At 36.9% G+C, this 21,812-nt stretch overlaps 1 protein-coding gene across 4 annotated transcripts in view; it reads right to left on the bottom strand.

Annotated features, from left to right (window-relative positions):
• The window catches only part of USP34 (ubiquitin specific peptidase 34), a 242,333-nt gene that overhangs the window by 169,008 nt on the left and 51,513 nt on the right, over window positions 1-21,812 (bottom strand). For 3 of the 4 annotated variants that reach the window (XM_047745811.1, XM_047745813.1, XM_047745812.1), the window contains exons 3-5: window positions 16,384-16,804; window positions 9,925-9,975; window positions 9,620-9,769 (exon numbers count right to left, since the gene is read on the bottom strand). In XM_047745811.1, the coding sequence (XP_047601767.1) occupies window positions 9,620-9,769; window positions 9,925-9,975; window positions 16,384-16,804 (622 nt within the window). The remainder of the gene's footprint in view (window positions 1-9,619; window positions 9,770-9,924; window positions 9,976-16,383; window positions 16,805-21,812) is intronic. The other variant, XM_047745814.1, reaches the window with a different exon arrangement.

Here is a 21,812-nt window from a genome sequence, read left to right as displayed (position 1 = left end):
AAATGTGAGATCTAAAACTTCTCAAAAAAACATAGGCAGTAATCCCTTGAACATCAACCTCAGCAATATTTTTCTAGATATGTTTCCTTAGGCAAAAAAAAAAAAAAAAAAAAAAAAAAAAGCAAAAATAAACTATTCTGATTACACTAAAATAAGAAGCTTTTACATAGCAAAGGACACCAACAAAACTAAAAGACAACCTACTAAATAGAAAAAGATATTTGCAAATGGCATACCTGATATTTGTTAATATCCAAAATTTATAAAGAACTTATACAACACAAAAAACAATCTGATTAAAAATGGGCAGAGGGCCCAGACAGACATTACTAATGATGCTCAACATCATTACTCATCAGGGAAATGCAAATCAAAACCACTATGAGTTATCAACCTTATACTTGTCAGAATGGTGAGAATCAAAAAGATCAATTAAGTGTTGGTGAGGGTGGGAAAAATGATGGTGGGACTTTAATCTGTGCAGCCACTGTGGAAAGCAGTATGGAGGTTCCTCAAAAAATTAATTCTACACACATATGCATGCATACACAATAAAATATTACTCAGCCATAAGAAAGAATGTTATCTTCCCAAAAGCAGTAACATGAATGGACCTACAGAGTATTATCCTAAGTGACATAAGACAGAGGAAGAAAAATACCTCATGATTTCACTTACACATGGAATCTACATATCAAAACAGGGGCACCTGGGTGGCTCAGTGGGTTAAGCCTCTGCCTTCGGCTCAAGTCACAATCTCAGGGTCCTGAGATCGAGCCCTGCTTTGGGCTCTCTGCTCAGTAGGGAGCCTGCTTCCTCCTCTCTCTCTCTGCCTGCCTCTTTCTGCCTACTTGTGATCTCTCTGTCAAATAAAAAAATAAAATCTTAAAAAAATATATCAAAACAATGAATATCAAAACTAATAATGCTAATAATAAAACAATAAATATCAAAGCTAATGAAAAGCAGAAACAGACCCATAAATACAGAGTACTGGTGGTTGCCAAAGGGGAGGGAAGTAGGGTGATGGACAAAATAGGGTAAGAGGAGTCGTAAATATAGGCTTTCATTTATGGAATGAGTAAGTCACAAGGATAAAAGATACAGCATAGGGAAAATAGTCAATCATATTATATTGGGGTTGTAGCATGGCGATAGACGGTAGCTACACTTATGGTAAGCATAGCAAAACATATGGACTAGTCCAAGGACAATGTTATATACCTCAAAAACATGACACCATATACCTAAAACGTTGACAGAAGGGTAAAGAAGAGATTTAAACTTAAGCAGAAACTAGTAACATTATATGTTAACTATAATGGAAACTAAAATTTAAAAAAATACAACCATTAAAATAAACTTAAGGGGCACCTGGGTGGCTCATTCGGTTGGCTGTCTGACTCTTGGTGTCAACTCAGGTTGTGATCTCATGGGTTGTGGAATCAAGCCCATCACTCAGTGGGGAGTCTGCTTGAGGATTCTCTCCCTATGCCCCTTCCCCACTCAGTGCTCTAGCTCACTAAAATAAATAAATCTTTTAAAAAAACTTAAGTGACCACCAACTTGATACAGACTGCTACATGCAGAAGGTGTTATATACAAACCAAAGGGCAACCACAAATCGAAAACCAGTAATATGCAAACAATAAAGTGAAAGGAATCCAGCTATATCACTAAAGCCAACAAACAATGAAAGAACACCCATCAGTAGTAATTTAATAGTAGTAGAGGACTTTAACACTCCACTTACATCCAAACAGAAAATCAACAATCATACAGTGGCTTTGAATGACACATTGGACATGGATTTAACAGACATTTTCAGAACATCCTATCCTAAAACAGAATGCACATTCTTTACAAGTGCACACGAACATTCTCTAAAACACATACTAGGCCAAAAACCAAATCTCAAAAAATTAAAAACAATCAAAGTCATACTATGCATCTTTTCTAACCACATTGCTATGAAACTAGAAATCAACCACAGGAAAAACTCTGGAAAGGACACAAATACATGAAGGTTAAATAACATGCTACTAAATAACGAACAGGAGTGCCTGGGTGGCTCAGTGGGTTAAGCGTCCGCCTTTGGCTCATGTCATGATTCTGGGATCCTGGGATCAAGCCCCGTGTTGGGCTCCCTGCTCCAAAGGAAGCCTGTTCTCCCGCTCCCACTACCTCTGCTTGTGTGCGCTCATTCACTCTCGCTCTGTGTCAATAAATAAATGAAATCTTTAAAACAATCAATGAAAAAAAATCAGAGAAAAAAAATACACAGAAACAAATGAAAATGAAAACACAATAGTCCAAAATCTTTAGGGTACAGCAAAAGTGGTTCTAAGAGAGGCATGTATACAGGCACCTGGCTGGTTCAGTCAGTGCAGCATACAACTATTAATTTCAGGGTGTGGGTTCAAACCCCATTTTGAATATAGTGATTACTTAAAAATAAAAGCTTACAGGGCACCTGGATGGCTCAGTCAGTTAAGCATCTGCCTTCAGCTCGGGTCATGATCCCAGGGTCCTGGGATCAAGCCCCACATTGGGCTCCCGGCTCAGCAGGGAATCTGCTTCTCTCTCTCCCTCTGCTCCTCCCCCAGCTCATACTCCCTTTCTCACTCTCTCTGAAAAAATTAAGATCTTTAAAAAAATAATAATAGTTTTTAAAAAATAAAATTTTTTATTAAAAATCTTAAAGAGGAAAGTGTAGAGCAATATATACCTACCTCAAGAAGTCTGAACAATCTCAAACAACGTAACTTTACACCTAAGGGAGCTAGATAAAGAAAAAACAAAACCCAAAACCAGGAAAAGAAATAAAAAAGATCAGAAATAAATGATATGCAAGCTAAAAAGAAACAACAAAACAGAGGAAACCAGAAGCTGGCTCTTTTAGAAGGTAAACAAAAGTGATAAACCTCTACAATGACTCCTAAAAAAGAGAGAGGACCTAAAGAAACAAAATTACTAATGAAAGAGAAGAAATAACAGCCAACACCACAGAAATACAATTTTAACAGAATATTATGAAAACCTATATGCCAACAAACTGAACAACTGTGAACAAATGCATAAATTCCTAGAAACATATAACCTACCAAAACTAAAGCAGAAAAAAATAGAAAATTTGAATAGACTAATTACCAACAACGAAATTGAATCTGTAAAAAAACACAATTCCATGATGAGATGGCTTCACAGATATTTCCAACCATTTAAAGAATTAATACCTATTCTTCTTAAACTATTCCACAAAACAGAAGAGGAATGAAAACTTCTAAATTCATTCTAGGAGACCGGTATCACCTTGAGATAAAAACCTGATAAAAGGGGTGCCTGGGTGGCTCAGTGGGTTAAAGCTTCTGCCTTAGGCTCAGGTCATAATCCCAGGGTCCTGGGATCGAGCCCCGCATTGGGCTCTCTGCTTGGCAGGGAGCCTGCTTCCCTTCCTCTCTCTCTGCCTGCCTGTCTGCCTACTTGTGATCTCTGTCAAATACATAAATAAATAAAATCTTTAAAAAAATAAAACTCATAAAGACACCACAAAAAAAGAACTAAAGGCCAACAGTTCTTATAAATATGGATGCAAATATCCCCAACAGTATTATTAGCAAACCAAATTCAACAAAATAGTAAAAAAAAAAAAAATCATACAACACCAATCAAGTGGCATTTATTCCCAGGATCCAAGATGGCTCAATATTTGTCAATCAGCATGACTCATCACATCCATAAGAGAAAGGAAAAAAACCGTATTATCATCTCAGTAATGCAGAAAAAAGCATGTGACAAAGTACAACATCCATTCATGGTAAAAACCCTCACCAAAGAAGGTCTACACAGAACATATCTCAACATAATAAAGGCCTTATATGAAAAACCCACAGCCAACATCAGACTGAGTGGTGAAAAACTTGAGAGCTTTTCCCCTAAGGTCAGGAACAAGACACGGAAGTTAACTCTTACCACTTTTACTCATTTTGTAAAAAGTCCTAGCCACAGCAGTCAGACAAGAAAAGGGAAAAAAAAAAAAATAGAAATTGGTAAGGAGGAAATGAAATTTTCACTATTTGCAGATGACATGATGCCACATATACAGTACCCTAAAGGCTCCACCAAAAAACTAGAACTGATAAATGAATCCAGTAAATTCAAAAGACATAAAATCAATATACAGAAATCCACTGCATTTCTATACACTAATAATGAATCAGCAGATATTGAAATCAAGAAAACAACCCCATGTACAATTGCACCAAAAATAAATACTTCTTAACCAAGAAGATGAAAGACCTATACTCTATAAAACACTCATGAAAGAAATTCAAAACAATGCAAAGAAACAGAAAGACATGCCACACTCATGGGTTTGAAGAACAAGTATTGTTAAAATGTCCATACTACCCAGAGCAATCTACAGATTTAACACAAACCCTACACAAACACCAACAGCATTTTTCATGGAACTAGAACAAACAATCCTAAAATGTGTATGGAACCACAGAAGACCTCATACAGCCAAAGCAATCTTGAAAAAGAAAAACAAATCTGGAAGTAAAACAATTGCAGGTAATACAACTTTAAACTGTATTACCAACCAGTAGTAATCAAAATAGTATGATACTGGGGGCACCTGGTGGCTCAGTTCATTGAGCATCTGCTTGATTTCCATGTGGGTGATGACCTCAGGAGTGAGACTGGGCCTACATCAGGCTCTGCGCTCCGTGCAGTCTGCCTGGAATTCTCTGCCTCCCTCTCCCTTTGTCCCTCCCTTGCTCGTGTACTCTAAAATAAATAAATAAAATCTTAAAAAACAAAACAAACAAACAAACAACAACAAAAAAAAACAGTATGGCACAGACATAAAAACAGATAAGTAAGTCATGGAATAGAACAGAAGTCCAGGGGCACCTGGGTGGCTCAGTGGGTTAAAGCCTCTGCCTTCAGCTCAGGTCATGATCCCAGGGTCCTGGGATCGAGCCCCACATCAGGCTCTCTGCTCGGTGGGGAGCCTGCTTCCTCCTCTCTCTCTCTCTGCCTGCCTTTCTGCCTACTTGTGATCTGTCAAATAAATAAATAAATCTTTTTTAAAAAAACTTATTAAAAAAAAAAAAAAGAACAGAAGTCCAGAATTATAGTGTCCATTATCTTCCACAAAGAAGAAAAGAAGATACAATGGGGGAAAAGACAGACTCTTCAACAAATGGTGTTAGGAAAACTGGACAGCTACATGCAAAAGAATGAAACTGGACCACTTTCTTAGACCACACACAAAAATAAATTCAAAGTGGATTAAAAACCTAAATGTAAGACCTGAAAACCATAAAAATCCTAGAAAAGCACACAGGCAGTAATTTCTCTGACATCAGCCACAGCAACATTTTTCTATATGTATTTCCTAAGGCAAAGGAAACCAAAGCAAAAATGAACTATTGGGACTACATAAAAATAAAGTCTCTGCACAACAAAGGAAACAACCAACAAAACTAAAAAAGGCAACCTACCAAATGGAAGAAGAGGATTGCAAGTGAAATATCTGATAAAGGGTTAATATCCAAAATATATAAAGAATTTATACAATTCAACACACATACACAAAAAAATAATCCAATTAAAAATGGGCAGAAGATATGAACAGACACTTCTCCAAAGAGGACATATAGATGGACAATAGACACATGAAAAAAAGCTCAACATCACCCACCATCAGGAAAACAAATCAAAACTATAACGGGATATCTCTCACACCTGTCAAAATGGCCAAAATCAAAAACATAAGAAACAACAATTGCTGGTGAGGATGCAACTGCTGGCAGGAATGCAAACTGGTACCGCTACTGTGAAGAAAGTATGGAGGTTCCCCAACAGATTAAAAAAGAACTACCCCAGGATCACACTAGAAACTACCCTTGTAATCACACAACTGGCTATTTACCCAAAAAATGAAAACACTAATTCAGAAGAATATATGCACCCCCATGTGTTTATTATTTTTTAATTTTTTTATTACCATATAATATATTATTAGCCCCAGGGGTACAGGTCTGTGAATCACCAGGTTTACACACTTCATAGCACTCACCATAGCACATACCTCCCCCAATGTCCATAACCCCGCCACCTTCCACCTTCCCCCTTCCCCCTCCCCCAGCAACCCTGCACCCCTATGTTTATTTGCAGCATTACTTACAATAGCCAAACTATGGAAACGGCCAAAGTGCCCACTGACAAATGAATGGATAAAGATGTGGCACATACAGAATGAAATATTACTTAACCATAAAAAAGAATGAAATTTTGCCATTTTCAATGACACCGATAGAGCTACAGAGTATAATGCTGAACTAAATAAATCAGAGAAAGACAAATACCATATGATCTCACTCATTTGTGGAATTTAAAAAACAAAACAAATGAGCAAAAGGGGGGGGAGACAAAACCAGAGACTCTCAACTATAGAGAATTTATGTTTATCAGAAGGGATGAGAGTGAGGAGATGAAAGATATAGAGGATGGGAATTTGTCATGATGAAATAAAATAAAATGATAAAAAAAATTATAATTGGGGGTGCCTAGCTGGCTCAGTCTGTAGAGCATGAGACTTGTGATCTCAAGGTCATGAGTCTGAGCCCCACACTGGGCATGGAGCCCACTACTTCAAAGAAAAAAATAAATAAAAATAAAAATTGTTAAGAAACAAAAGACATATAAACACCTATACAGAAACAGAAAAATAGGAGAGAAATTTAAGGACATGTAAATAAAAACACATTTACCATGGTTACAGATAAGGAGACTCAATACTGAAGAGATGACCATTCTCCCCAAACTGATCTACAGAATCATGGTAACCCAAAAGGTTTATATGTAGAAATCAGGTGTTGATTCTAAATAGAAAGATCCATGAGGAGAAAAAAACACTTTAAAAATGACAGAGTGATGGAGCACCTGGGTGGCTCAGTGGGTAAAAGCCTCTGTCTTCAGCTCAGGTCACGATCCTAGGGTCTTGGGATCGAGCCCCGCATGGGGCTCTCTGCTCAGCAGGGAGCCTGCCTCCCCCCCTACTCTGCCTACTTGTGATCTCTGTCAAATAAATAAATAAAAACTTTAAAAAAAAATAAAAATAAAAATGACAGGGTGGGGCGCCTGGGTGGCTCAGTGGGTTAAAGCCTCTGCCTTTGGCTCAGGTCATGATTCCAGAGTCTTGGGATGGAGCCTGGCATCAGGCTCCCTGCTCGGGGCAGGGGGGAGCCTGCTTCCCCCACTCTCTCTCTGCTTGTCTCTCTCCCTAGTTGTGATCTGTCGAATAAAAAAATAAAATCTTAAAAAAAATAAAAATAAAAATGACAGGGTATGATGAGGTAATGCACAGACAGCATCTTGCCTATAATTAGCAATACTGTATAGCATAATTGAAAGTTGCTAAGAATAATCCTTAGAAGTTCTCATGACAAGAAAAAAGAATTTTGTTAACTATAAATGGAGATGAATGTTAATTAGATTTATTGTGACAAACATTTCACAATATACACTAATACTGATTTGTTACATTCTATACCTCAATGTAACATTATATGTCAATTATATCTTTAAAAAAAGTAGAAGAATGAAAGGAAGGTAGAACTTGTTTTCCCAGACAGCAAGTCTTGCTGTCTCCAAAAATTACGATGTACAAATAGCTAATTATTGGGCAGAGACAATGTAATATACTAGAGATCCCAGACCCATGGACATACAAAGACATCTAATTTATAACAAAATGGTACTGGGAAATGAAGGAAGGCCTGTCTTTGCTAAAGTGTTAGGACCAATGCTTGTTTCTAAGAAAAAGAAAATTAGGGGCTCCTAGGTGACATTCTTGCTTTTGACTCAGGTCGTGACCTCAGGGTCTTGAGATTGAGCCCACATCAGGCTCCATGCTCAGCAGAGGGTCTGCTTAAGATACTTTGTCCCTCTCCTTCTGCCCCTCCTGCTCATGCTCTCTCTAAAATAAATTAATAAATCTTTTTAAAAAAAGGAAAATTAATCTTGATCCATCACTTACACCATACACAAAAATCAGTTCTGACTGAGCTGTAATCAAAATGTGAAACAATAAAACTTCTAGAACACAGGAAAATAACTTCATGATCTTAAGATAAGATCTTAGGATAAGAAAGACTTCATCCACAAATGAAAACATAACCTTAGCAAAAAACTTCTCTGATAAATGACAAATCATTAAGATTAAAGAGTAATAATAGCTCTTAACAGAAGAATGAAAAGCAAACCACAGTGTGAAAGCAGAGACTAGCAATATGTGTGTGTCAGACAAAAGATCTGTATATAAAACATGTAAGAAATCTGCACCCATCTGTAAGGAAAAAGGAGACAATGTGATTTTTTGTAACAGGTAAAAGACCTGAACAGGTACTTCTCAATAAAATAACCAAATAGTGAATATGCCTATGAAACAGTGCTCAATTTCATTACAGTCATACCTCGGAGATACTGCAGGTTCAGTTCTGACCACCACAATAAAGCTAGTATCACAATAAAGCAAGTCAAATTAATTTTTTGGTTTCCTAGTGCACATAAAAGTTGTGTTTATACCATACTGTAGTCTATTAAATGTGAAGTAGCAGGTCTAAAAATAATGTACAAATCTGAATTAAAATTCTTTATTGTTAAAAAATGCTAACCATTGCATGAGCTTTCAAGTAGTTCTAATCACTGATCACCATAATAGATATAAGAATAATGAAAAAGTTGGAAATGTTCCAAGAATTACCAAAATGACACAGACACAATGGGAACAAATGCTGTTGGAAAGCACAGGTTGCCACAAACCATCATTTCGTAAAAATCTCAGTCTCTGAGAAGCCCAAGGGGGGAAAAAAGTATCTCTGCTTCCGTATCTATTATGCTTCACAGTAATGGACATTCACAACATATAAAATCATTAATCTCTTTACAAATGCCAAAAAATGTTATGAGGTCTTACAGAGGAAAGTTTGGCACACTATAGTAGTACCCTAAGCTAACCGTCTTTTTAAGTAACTAAAAATCTAAAAAGCCAAAAATTTCCCAGACAAGGAAAATTAAAATCAAAGTAGGACTTCTGTGAACAGCTACCTATCATATATTTTATTTATTTATTTTTTTAAAGATTTTATTTATTTATTTGACAGAGAGAGATCACAAGTAGACGGAGAGGCAGGCAGAGAGAGAGAGAGGGAAGCAGGCTCCCTGCTGAGCAGAGAGCCCGATGTGGGCCTCGATCCCAGGACCCTGAGATCATGACCTGAGCTGAAGGCAGCGGCTTAACCCACTGAGCCACCCAGGCGCCCCCTATCATATATTTTAAAGAGAGGTAGTAAATGGCTAAATTTACTTATTTAACTTAAATTCATTAACTTATATAAGTTCAAAAAAAAGTATACAAATTTCATTTTTATTACAAGACCTTTTTAAAAAGACTTCTATACTCAATTTTTTCAAAATATAATTCAGAAAAAAATTATTGTACATGCACCAAATGACTCAAAACCTATCTTTCTTGGACATAAAATTCATGTTATTAAAATCTTAGACATGATTCCCAAGATTAAAACCAATTCCAAACAATACTTACATTAGATACAACTGTAATAAATGCATGTGCTATAAGAAATGGCAATGTTTCAGGAGTTCCATATTCAAAGCAATCCTTCATGAGAGAAAGACCATTTTTCCCACAAAACAAACATACATAACGAAGCAAATGCAACGGTACTTCTACATCCTGAGGAAAAAAAATATTGTTTAAAACTCATCAAGAATAATTTTCATTAACATGGAAAAGATACCAATGAGACATAAAAATAAACTCAAAGACCTATATGAACAAAAAAGCAAATTTTCCATAAACCTGAGAATAAGAAAAACATAAATACTTACATTCATATCACAGAATGCCCCTAGTATGTTGCTTTCTTGGGTTGATATATCCTGATTTACAAAAAAAAAAAAAACCACACAATTAGGTTACCCTACAAAATAATAATCTCTTAAAAAAAAATACAATTTTCTGTGTCAACTATAATAAAAATACAATATTCTAAAGACTGAGTTTATAAAACCTGAAATTAAGTTTTGCAAATGTTTCTCATCATGAATAACGTTATTCCTAACTGAAACTAGTAAGGCTCAGTTCTAAAATATATTTCAAGCCTCTCTAAAGAAATCTTTCTAAGCCATGTACTATGTATTATTTTGCCTTTTTAAACAATAATGTTTCTATAAATAACTGGGATAACTGTTACAAAAATAGATTATAACTTAGTTAAGTGGTTCTAAAACTATGCTCTGGAATTCCCCAGATGTACACTCCTAAGTACCCAATGTGCTTTGTATACATATGATTTAAACTACTTTAAAGCATATTCATCCATTGCTGGTAAGAACAGAAACTGATAATGACCCTGTTTGAGGACAACTTGGCAGTATCTATCAACATTTAAAACGCACATTCCCTTTGACCCATCTTCTGGTTATTTATCCCAACAACTAACAAAGGTAGTGCTGGAAAATGTTTAATGATGCTCCCTGAAATTATAATATCTCAAAGTTAGAAACAAATACCCATTCATTGGATGCATAATTAAATTACAGCATAACCATCCAGTATCTTTTTTTTTTAATTTTATTTATTTATTTGACAGACAGAGATCACAAGTAGGCAGAGAAACAGGCAGAGAGAGGGGGGAAGCAGGCTTCTTGCTAAGCAGAGAGCCTGATGTGGGGCTCGATCCCAGGACTGGGATCATGACCTGAGCCAAAGGCAGAGAGGCCTTAACCCACTGAGCCACCCAGGTGCCCCAACCATCCAGTATCTTAAGAAGCTTTCAAAAATAGGGTGAAATGGGGCACCTGGGTGGCTCAGTGGGTTAAGCCTCTGCCTTCGGCTCAGGTCATGATCTCAGGGTCCTGGGATCGAGTCCCGCATCGGGATCTCCGCTCAGCGGAGAACGTGCTTCCTCCTCTATCTCTCTTTTTGCCTGCCTCTCATCTCTCTCTGTGAAATAAATAAATAAAATCTTAAAAAAAAAAAAAAAAGGGTGAAATGCCATGAAGGATCTTTTTGAGATGACTGAATGGTTCTATAAGTGGAATGTGGTAACGGTTATGTAACTCTGTACATTGACTAAAAATAATTAAATTATATACTTTAAGCAACTGATTTTTATGGTAAGTTATTCTTTTAAAAACTAAGGTGGGCCCACATGTATATAGGCATAGAAAAAGAATTTTTACATTTTTAAAAATCAGGATTTATGAACACGATCTGATTTTCATTACTTTTTATGTGTCCAGAAATAATCTGAACTAATTTCCTAACTATGTTTTTTTTGAGATGGAGAAAGAAGACAGGTTCAAGGTCTATATTTGTATATTTTGTCATTTTTAGTCACACTGAAATTGTTACTTTTATAATCAGAAAGCTGGATACTTTCACCTGAAAAAAGTTTTGCCAAAGAAACCGGTCATTCACTGCTGTTAAATGCTTTATTTAAGTCATATTGCAGAAATAAAGTTTGAAAACAAATGACTGAGAGCATCATATAAAACTTTCACATTTCCAAATAACCAAAAAACTGTCCTAATACAGGTCAAAACATGTGTTAAATCAAACGTACTAAACCTAAATCTATTCCTGAGCTTCCACTGGCAGGATCACAATTAAAGCTTTAAATTATTCTCATCAAACCTTTTGTCTTCAACAAGTCCAGAATGTAAGAACACCAATGGTACTGAATACAGATTCACGGACCATGTAAACCATGCTGTAATTTTAGAATCCAGTCAAAATTTCTAGTGCCCATCATGGACACAGCTAGAAAGTACCCTAACAAAATTCTATTCTCATATGCAAAATGTTGCTCATGGACTTGGTTACAACTATCCTGACTGCACAGAAAGACTGTTTCACCATTTTTTATTTCTACTCTGGGTACAAGGAAACATTATCCTAAGGTGTCACTACAATCTCATTTTAAGTAGTACATAAAGAGTTAACACAGATCTATACGTAAGATACAACAGTAGGAAAAACACTAGGATACCTCCCTAAAAGCTTAATCAACATCATTTTTGTTTCAAAAGTTCTAATTTTAGATGAACCCTACACAGGCCTTAAGAAACCTATCTGCTCAGTTTTTGTCTTTTTAGGAAAAACCTTACATTTACTAAATTAAGATAATGCCATTCTATTTCCAGAAGTAAAAAAGAAATCTGCCTATTACTTTAAAAGAGAAAATAAAGAAATAAATGAGTATCCAGAAAGTAATTCTACATCTAATTTAACAAATGCTGCCCCATGATCAAACTATGAAAAACTGAAAGCCAATGGATCAGGAATACAATTTTTGTTTAAAAAGAAGTCATCCCAGGGCTATCTGGGTGGCTCAGTGGGTTAAAGCCTCTGCCTTCAGCTCAGGTCATGATCCCAGGGTCCTGGGATCGAGCCCCGCATCAGGCTCTCTACTCAGTAGGGAGCCTGCTTCTCCCTCTCCCTCTGCCTGCCTCTCTCCTACTTGTGATCTCTGTCAAATAAATAAATAAAATTGTTTAAAAAAAAAAAAAGAAGAAGAAGAAGAAGAAGTCATACAGGGGCACCTGGGTAGCTCAGGGGGTTAGGCCTCTGCCTTCGGCTCAGGTCATAATCTCAGGGTCCTGGGATGGAGCCCCATATCGGGCACTCTGCTCAGCAGGGAGCCTACTCCCCCCACCCTGCCTGCCTCTCTGCCTACTCGTGATCTCTCTGTCAAATAAATAAAATCTTAAAAAAAAAAAGTCATCCGTATAAGAATTAGACAGTAGTGATGGGTTGCACAACTGTGGGAATATACTGTAACTTACTAAACTGTATACATTAAAAGGGTGAATTTAAAATATTTTTAATTTAATAAAGGATAAATAAAAACAGTCAGTGGAAAGTGGAAAGAGAAAACCAAACTAGATTCAGAAATTTGGAACATAACGTATGTATTTACTCTACCCAACCATATTACACACACACTTAACAAGCGCAGTGGTTTCTCCTCTTTAATTATTATACTCATTTTACTTTACTTAGAATGAAAACATAAAATACTAGGGCAACACACAGAATTACACACGGATTCAGGACTAAGAAAAGAATGCAAAAAAAAAAAAAAAATGCAATAGCTCCCTGCCCTTCAAAAAAGATTCAACCTGAATTAATACCTATTTCCTTTTTTTTTTTTTTAAAGATTTTATTTATTTATTTGATAGAGAGAGATCACAAGCAGGCAGAGAGGCAGTCAGAGAGAGAGGAGGAAGCAGGCTCCCTGCTGAGCAAAGAGCCCGATGCGGGGCTCGATCCCAGGACCCTGAGATCATGACCTGAGCCGAAGGCAGCGGCTTAACCCACTGAGCCACCCAGGCGCCCCTGAATTAATACTTATTTCTAATTACATCTTTTAAAATAGTATCACAACTTTGATAGAAAAGGAAGAAGGATACAGACAGGAAGGAGAGGGAGGAGAGGCTCTGAGTTCCTATCTTCTCCTAGCAATGGATACAATAGCTACAGCAATTAAGTGATTGAGAAGCAGTATAACAGAATGAACTGAATTCTACAACTCTTTCAGCAATATGCTGTGCAAACCTGACCAAAACTTTTAACCTAAGCCAGTTCCTTCTTGGGGCACCTGGCATGCTCAGTCAGAAGAGCATACAACTCTTGATCATGGGGTCATTAGTTCAAGTCCCACATTGGATATAGAGATTACTGAAGAAAATAAACCTTAAAAAAGAAAAAAAAAGCCAGTTCCCTCTTATATAAATTAAGATGGCTGACTAAATTCTAAAGTCACAGCTATCTAAATACTATCACATGAGTACTGAATCATCTTCTGAAGAGTCTTTGCCAGGGATTCCTGGGTGGCTCAGTCCGTTAAGTGTCTGCCTTCAGCTCAGGCATGATCCCAGAATCCTGGCATCAAGCCCCACATGGGGCTCCTTGCTTAATGGGGAGCCTGCTTCTTCCTCTGCCTGCCACTCCCCCGCTTGTGCTCCATCTCACAAATAATTTTTTGAAAGATTTTATTTAATTACTTGACACAGAGAGACACAGTGAGAGAAGGAAAACAAGCAGGGGAAGTGCAAAAGGGAGAGGGAGAAGCAGGCTTCCCCTGAGCAGAGAACCCGATGTGGGGCTCGATCCCAGAACCCTGGGATCATGACCTGAGCCAAAGGCAGCCACTTAACAACTAAGCCACCCAGGCGCCCCTAAAATAAAAATCTTTAAAAATAAATAAATAAATAAATAGTCTTAGCCAGTTTGTGCCTCTTTAGAAAAGTCAAAATCAAACTAAAATCAAAGTTAAATAGGACTGTTACCATTTAACCACATGGCCACTAGGATAGAAACTACAAATTTTTGAAGTATTTGTAACAAATCATTACTAACTTAACTAGAAACCCAGGAAAGGGCTATATTATGAACAGAGTATTACAGAAACACACAAATTCTGTATTAAGGAGAGAATTCTGTGTAACACTATGTTACATTATATCTAAGGTTGTTTTTTATTAGAATTTTATCTCAAAGACCTCATGCAACTATTGCTTTCAACCAACTAGTCACATGGAATGACCCTCAACGGTAATAATGAGGCACTTTATTTCAAAAGAGAAAGTAGGGCAGTGTGACTATGCTTACATTTGGACATTTTTTTTTCTAATGATTTTTTAAAATGGCAAACTGGTGGGCAAACTGATTTTAGGAAGAAAACAGCAGATTTGGTATAGCCATGGTTCTACTGTTAGGAGATTTTTAACTGGAAAAACTTAACTTTATGAAGAAACTGCATGAATTTCACATATCTGGGTCCCTAACTGATCTATTTTTTGCATATTTCAATTACCAATTTAAGGCATTAAAAACACTATTCACGTGGCACTGAGATTCAATTTCACTGGTTTGTACAAATAGATCCCATTTGTTGAAAAGGATTCTGAGCTGACATTTTTTTTTAGGATGTTTACTCAATCTATGTAAGATTCATTAGAAGATTCTATAAGGAAAAAAATCACAGACTAAGAATTCTAGAAGGAAGAACACAATCTGATTTAAAATATTCTTATGTAGAATTCCAGTAAGGAAAATACTGACCTCCTGGGCTATGTTTTTAAGTAGTCTCAATTCAATGTGAAAGCATTTTCAGTAAAGGACTGTTTTGGTTTTTTGGGGTTTTTTTAAGATGAAGAAAGAAGTTTAAAGAAGTCAGTATGAAGGTTATAGAACAAATAAGCCAGAGAAAATAGGCAGACTTTTTTTTTTAAAAGCATGTGGTAGATATGTTAAAGTTTAAATGAAATGCTGCCCCTCCTACCCTCCAGAGATGAAGTGTACTTCATACCCCTTTGAATCTAGGCTGCCCTTGTTAATTATTTCAACCAAGAAAATGTGGGAGAATTTATACTGTGTCTTTGTTTCAGAGGCTAGACCTCAAGAGGCCTTACAGCTTACACATTCATCTTCCTGGATCAATGCTAAGACTACTATGTAAAGAAGCCAATCAACTCTAGTGGAGAATGAGAGGCCATATGGAGAAAATCCAAGAGCCTTAGACAACACCCAGCACCAAGTGTCAGACATGTGACACCACGCTGGACCTTCAAAGTCTTCCAACTTTAAAAGTAAATACAATTGCCTAAATGAGGCCACATAAAACCAACAGAAGAATTGCCCGGACAACTCAGAGAATCATAAGAAATAAGAAATCTCTCGTTTCATATATATGCCACTTACATAATACATTATCCTATAACTGTCTCGATTGCCACGAGGTGTATAAAGCAATGCCATTATCTAAATAAACCTAAGGTGGGTTTCTAAACTCCTGGAAAAGTTGTAAAAATATCACTAATGGAATGAATCACGCATTTTCATTTATAAAAGACAGTACTATCATTTAAAATTATTAAGGAGTATTTGTTTTCTTAATGAAAGGAATTTCAAATTCTGTTACCAATGTTCCTGAGAATGAAATTCAAAATTCCACAATCATCATCTTCCTCAGTTACTACTTTCTGAAAATGTCATAGTAAGTAGAACACAGATGTATATTGGCACAATGTTTAGATCACTGACAGTTTAACTTTTATGAGTTCAATGTGTAAATCTTTCCCTAACAGGACTGTGTTAAGCAAATGTTCGACCCAAGTTGCTGCAGAAATCGTTTAGAGAGAACTGGAATACTTTTCCTAACCATCGTGATTTTTTCTAAGTTTTCCATCAACAACTACTCTGCGTATTTATTCTTAAGTGAGAAACTGTCAACATAATGGTAACTTGGTGTTACATTCACAATATCTATGTTTACGTACCTCTATAGTAGGATGAGTATTATGCTTGTAAGCAGTATATAAAGGAAACTGAATTTGAAAAATTTTTGCCACACATAGTAAGAGTTTTTCCTTCTCATCTGTACTCCATAAGCTAAAAGGATCACAACTCTTTGAAGATTCCTCTTCAGTCAGATTACAAATTCTTGTAGAGTTTGATTTTTTTTCTATTGATTTTTGTCTTTCTGTACTTCCTTCTTTACACTCTCTTTCTATATTCAGTGGTTCTTCCACTTGATTAGTCTCATCTTGCCACGTGGAATCTATGTTAAGAGTAGTACAATGTTTACAAAGCTGGTCCCGGAGTACTTGAACTTGGGCAATCACTAAGTTAATAAGTGCACACACTACTTGGTTAAAAATCTCCAAATGCTTATATTCCTTGAAGCAGCATAGACACTGCCTGTAAGAGAAAGAAAATTTTTCAATAAATTAATGCTTTCTAGAGAGACAACCATTATGTATTTTAATATAAAAAAATAATAATAAGCAAATACTAAAGTACTTCCCCGCCCCAGTTTTTACTTCCTCCTGACAGGGTAGCACAACAGTAATTTATAAAGATAGTATCCCACCAAAAATTGGTACTTTGGGTAGTAAAAGGTCATCATATTAGGATGACAATTACAGTTTTCAATTTTATATGTAGATTTATCTGCCCTTCTACACAAAGAACTATTTAAAAACAAGAACTGTAGCATATATCTTTGCTTCTCTAAGTACTGAGTACTAAATACATGACTATCAAGTATGAGGAAACTGGCTAAAATAAAAACCTTATTAGTAAAGCTAATTTATTTTACACAAAGGGATTTGTAGTTAACTAATAAAAAGCTGTATTTTAACATTATTAATTTGCTTGAGAAAGGGCGCCTGGGTGGCTCCATTGGTTGAGTGGCTGGCTCTTGATTTCAGCTCAGGTCATGGTCTCAGGGTTCTGAGATTAAGCCCTGCAATTGGCTCCATGCTCAGCAGGGTGTATAATTCAGGATTCTCTCTCCTTCTGCCCCTCTCCCCACTCGTTCATGCTCTCTCTCTAAAGTAAATAAATAAATCTTAACAATAATAATAATAATTTCCTTGAAGGCTAACTTCGGAAGGACATCCCTACACTATGGCTGATTAAGGGCATTCAGAAATAACACACACACTCAACACCCTTTAGGGTATGCATACGTATGTATGCACATATGTATGTACATATATATACATATAAAAATACAGTTAGAGTCAGTAACTATTACAAACAAATCTAGTTCTCTTAGATATGTTCAGTTAGCATAATGCCTGGCAATACTGAATAATTAAAAGAGACAGGTAAATCAAATAAATGATACTCAAGTACCACATTATAAGATTAACTACATACAGGAGTACCTGGGTGGCTCAGTCGGTTGAATGTCTGCTTTCAGCTCAGATCTCGGGGATCTGGTATCAAGCCCCATGGTGGGCTCCCTGATCAGAGTGGAGCCTGGTTCTCCCTTCCCCTCAACACTTTCACCTCTCCCCACCCCCCGACTTGTGCTCTCTTCCACGCATGATCACACTCTCTCAAATAAAATCTTTAGGGGAAAAAAAAAAAGAATAACTGTAGCCAATGATGGATGAGAGTAAACTTTTACTTACAATTTGTACTGAGTTATATTATCAAATCAAATCATCTATATTGTAGTCCAAACAGAGCACCAACTCCCTATATGACCATGTAGATGTAATTTCATTTCTCCAAGTGTGGCAGATTTGAAGTACAGCCAGAAATTCTTGAATATTCTTCCCTTTAGAAAGGGAAGCCCAATTTTCCTCCCCTTGAATGTGGAACAGACTTAATGACTAACATCTAATGAATGGAATGTGGCAGAAATGACTGTGTGACATCTGAAACTAGGTCATAAGAGACACTGCCCCTCAGCCTTGCTCTCTTCTGGATCACTTGCTCTGAGGGAAGCCAGTTATCATGTTGTAAAATAGCCAAGGAGCCCACGCTGTAGTCCACAGGTGAAAAAACTGAGCACTGGTCCCATAAACAACGAACACCAACTTGCCAGCCAAGTTAAGTGAGCCAACTTGGAAGCAGGCCCTCCAAACCTCACATAAGGCTTGGGATGACTGCAACCTGGCCAACAACTTGACACAAACCCCCCCCCCCTTTAAGATTTTATCTATTTGACAGAGAGCACAAGCAGGGGGAGCAGCAGGCAGAGGGAGAGGGAGAAGCAGAACCCCACTGAGCAGAGAGCCCGATGCAGGGCTCTATTCCAGGTCCCCAGGATCATGACCTGAGCCAAAGTCAGACGCCCAACTGACTGAGCCACCGAGGCACCTGATTACAACCTCTTGAAGAATCCAGGCCAGAACCAACCAGCAAAACCACTACCAAATTCCTATCCATAAAAACTCTGAGGACAATGTTTATTGCTGTTTTAAGATACTACTTTTTGAGTAATAGGTTACACAGAAATAGATAAATACAGGCTTGTCTTCTCAGTGACAAAATGAAAGGAATTTTACCTCTAAGAACTCTTCCACTTTTAAAGTTCTGTATTACCACAATTTCTACAAGAAGAAAAATTAACATATTACTCCTGAAGTTTTTCTTATAAACAGTTTCTCTTTAGGTTCAAGAAAAACCAAGCTCAAAGTGAAGGACTAAACATCTGAGTTTTTTTTCTTTTTTAAGATTTGCCTTTTTTTAAAAAAGATTATTTATTTGTCAGAGAGAGCAGGAGCACAGAGAGCTGTAGGCAGAACAGGAAGAGCGAGAAGCAGACTCCCTGCTGAGCAAGGAGCCCGAAGTGGGACTTGATACCAGGACTCTGGGATCATGACCTGAGCCGAAGGTGATGCTTAACCAACTGAGCCACCCAGGCGTCCCTTGAGTATCTTTTTTAAAAGATTTATTTATTTGGGAGAGAGGGAGATAGAGCGTGGGACAGCACAAGCAGTGGAGAGGGAAAAGCAGACTGCCCATTGAGCAGGAAGCCTGATGAACGCCTTGATTCCAGGACCCTGGGATCATGATCTGAGCCAAAGTTTGCCACTTAACTGAATGAGCCACCCAGAAGCCCCTTGAGTATCTTTCTTTAGTGAAAAAAAAATCTTAGTTCCTTCCAAAAAACACCCTGAAGTCAGATTTGGATTAAGAAAGTCAAAGAGCCAATCAAATTTACTTTAAAAATTCAATGGCAGGAAAAAAAATTCATTGGCAGGCAATGGCGGCATTTCACGGACTAGGAAACTAATTTTAAAAAGACCAAAATTATAGGGGTGGCTTAGTTAGTTAAACATCTGCCTTCTGCTCAGGTCATGATCCAGGGTCCTAGGATCGAATCCCACATCAGGCTCCTTACTCCATGGGGAGTCTTCCTCTCTCTCTGCCTGCCATTCCCCATGCTTCTGCTGTGTGTCAAATAAATAAAATCTTTAAAAAAAAAAAAAAAAAGACAAAAGTTATATATTCAGAAATTAACACAGAACTGAATCTAGGTCCTTACAGATCCAAAATATACAAATTCAAGGAGAGCTGAGAGTCTAAGTGAAGATACACAAATACACACATTTTTAAATAAATTTTGTATGACACTCTATTTTTTATTTTTATTGTATTTTATTGTATGACACTTTATTGTATTTATTTTTTATTTTTTGTATGACACTTTATTGTATCACACTCCATTCTGAAAAGTCTAGGTATTTGATCTCTCAATACAGCATTTCTCTCTATATCCCTAACCACAATGCAGGAGGAGAAAGTGTTTTTAAATAAATAAACATCACTTTCAGTTAAGCCCAGCTTGATTTTACACTTAAGTTTATTTCTGGTCTATTTAAAAATCCACTACAAATACACTAAAAGAAAAAAAGATCCTTAACTCCATAAGGAAAGAGAGAATGGAAGAACAGATAACAAGTAGCAACACATTTTAGACAACAGAAAAGGGAGGAATAGTACATGACTTAGAGCAAATGAAATAAATTTGGAAGGGCCACGGAAGGATTTATCAACAAAAATATCCACCTTCCGGAACATTGAAAAGGCTCAGCAATAAAGAGCATCAGATTCATCTAAAGGCAGAGATGAAGCATAGGCAGAAAATAGGACTAAATGAAAGGTACAGTTAAAACCTGTAGATTCCCAAACCAGACAACCACAATACTTACTATTCCTACTTGACCCAGGGAAACAAGAAGTTTTTTGTACATAAAATGAACAAGATAAACCCAGGAACACCAGATGTTAAAGAAGTCAGGGATAATATAAGAAACAGAAAAGAAAACTAAGTGATACTATGACTGAATGAACCTCCCCAACTAACCTTCCCTATCAACCAGACTAAGATAAGTCAAGCCCAAAGACTTATTTTTCTTAGAGAATATGAGTATCTATGAGAAAAGCCCATTTACCCATAGTAATGAAGCTAGCTCACCACTTTACCATCCTACAGTGTAGACCAATACCTCAGATACTCCTACCCACGCAGAACTTCCAATCCATCTTTCAGTGTCCATCTCTTAACCATGAAAGGATAACCAGTAAGACTTGCAAGGAAAGCTGCATTGTCAAAGGCAAATCAAAATAAATGGTAAAAGGAAATTCAGAGAAAATAAATAAAATGCAGAAAGAAAAAAGGTTTTAATCAATTTATATCCTCAGAGTCAAAAAAGATTCCGGAGGGGCGCCTGGGTGGCTCAGTGGGTTAAAGCCTCTGCCTTCGGCTCAGGTCATGATCCCAGGGTCCTGGAATCGAGCCCCACATCAGACTCTCTGCTTGTCGGGGAGCCTGCGTCCTCCTCTCTCTCTGCCTGCCTCTCTGCCTACTTGTGATCTCTGTCTGTCAAATAAATAAATAAAATCTTTAAAAAAAAAAAAGATTCTGGATTACTGAAACAAGAACAGAATGCCATTTTAAAAAAATGCATTCAAACTACAAAATAAGAGTCCTTCAATGTGTACAAATATACATTACATAGCTTTTGCATATACATCAGTCACAAGTTAAAAACCAACTAGAGGGCACCTGGGTGGCTCAATCAGTTAAACGACTGCCTTCAGCTCAGGTCATGATCCCGGGGTCCTGGGATCAAGTCCCACATCGGGCTCCCCCTGCTCTGTGGGTAGCCTGCTCCTCCCTCTCCTTCTCTCTGCTACTCCCTATACTGTACTCTCTGTGTCGAATAAATACATAAAATATTTAAAAAAAAAAAAACTAGAATTATAGCAATTTGACAGTCGGAAGAACATACAACTCCTGATCTCAGGGTGGGGAGTTTGAGCTCCACATGGAGTACAGAGATTACTTAAATAAATAAAACTTTAAAAGAAAAAGAAGGTCAAAAGTGAAAAAATGTCCTAGAAAGTAGAATAGATTAAAAAAAAAATGGGGAGAAAAAGAAAAGTATATCAAAAATTTCGT

This window comes from Lutra lutra, chromosome 9 (genome assembly GCF_902655055.1).
Source record: "Lutra lutra chromosome 9, mLutLut1.2, whole genome shotgun sequence".
In the NCBI taxonomy this organism is placed as follows: domain Eukaryota; kingdom Metazoa; phylum Chordata; class Mammalia; order Carnivora; family Mustelidae; genus Lutra; species Lutra lutra.
Note: the sequence above shows the minus strand (reverse complement) of the source record. Positions and strands in the feature narration are given on the sequence as shown.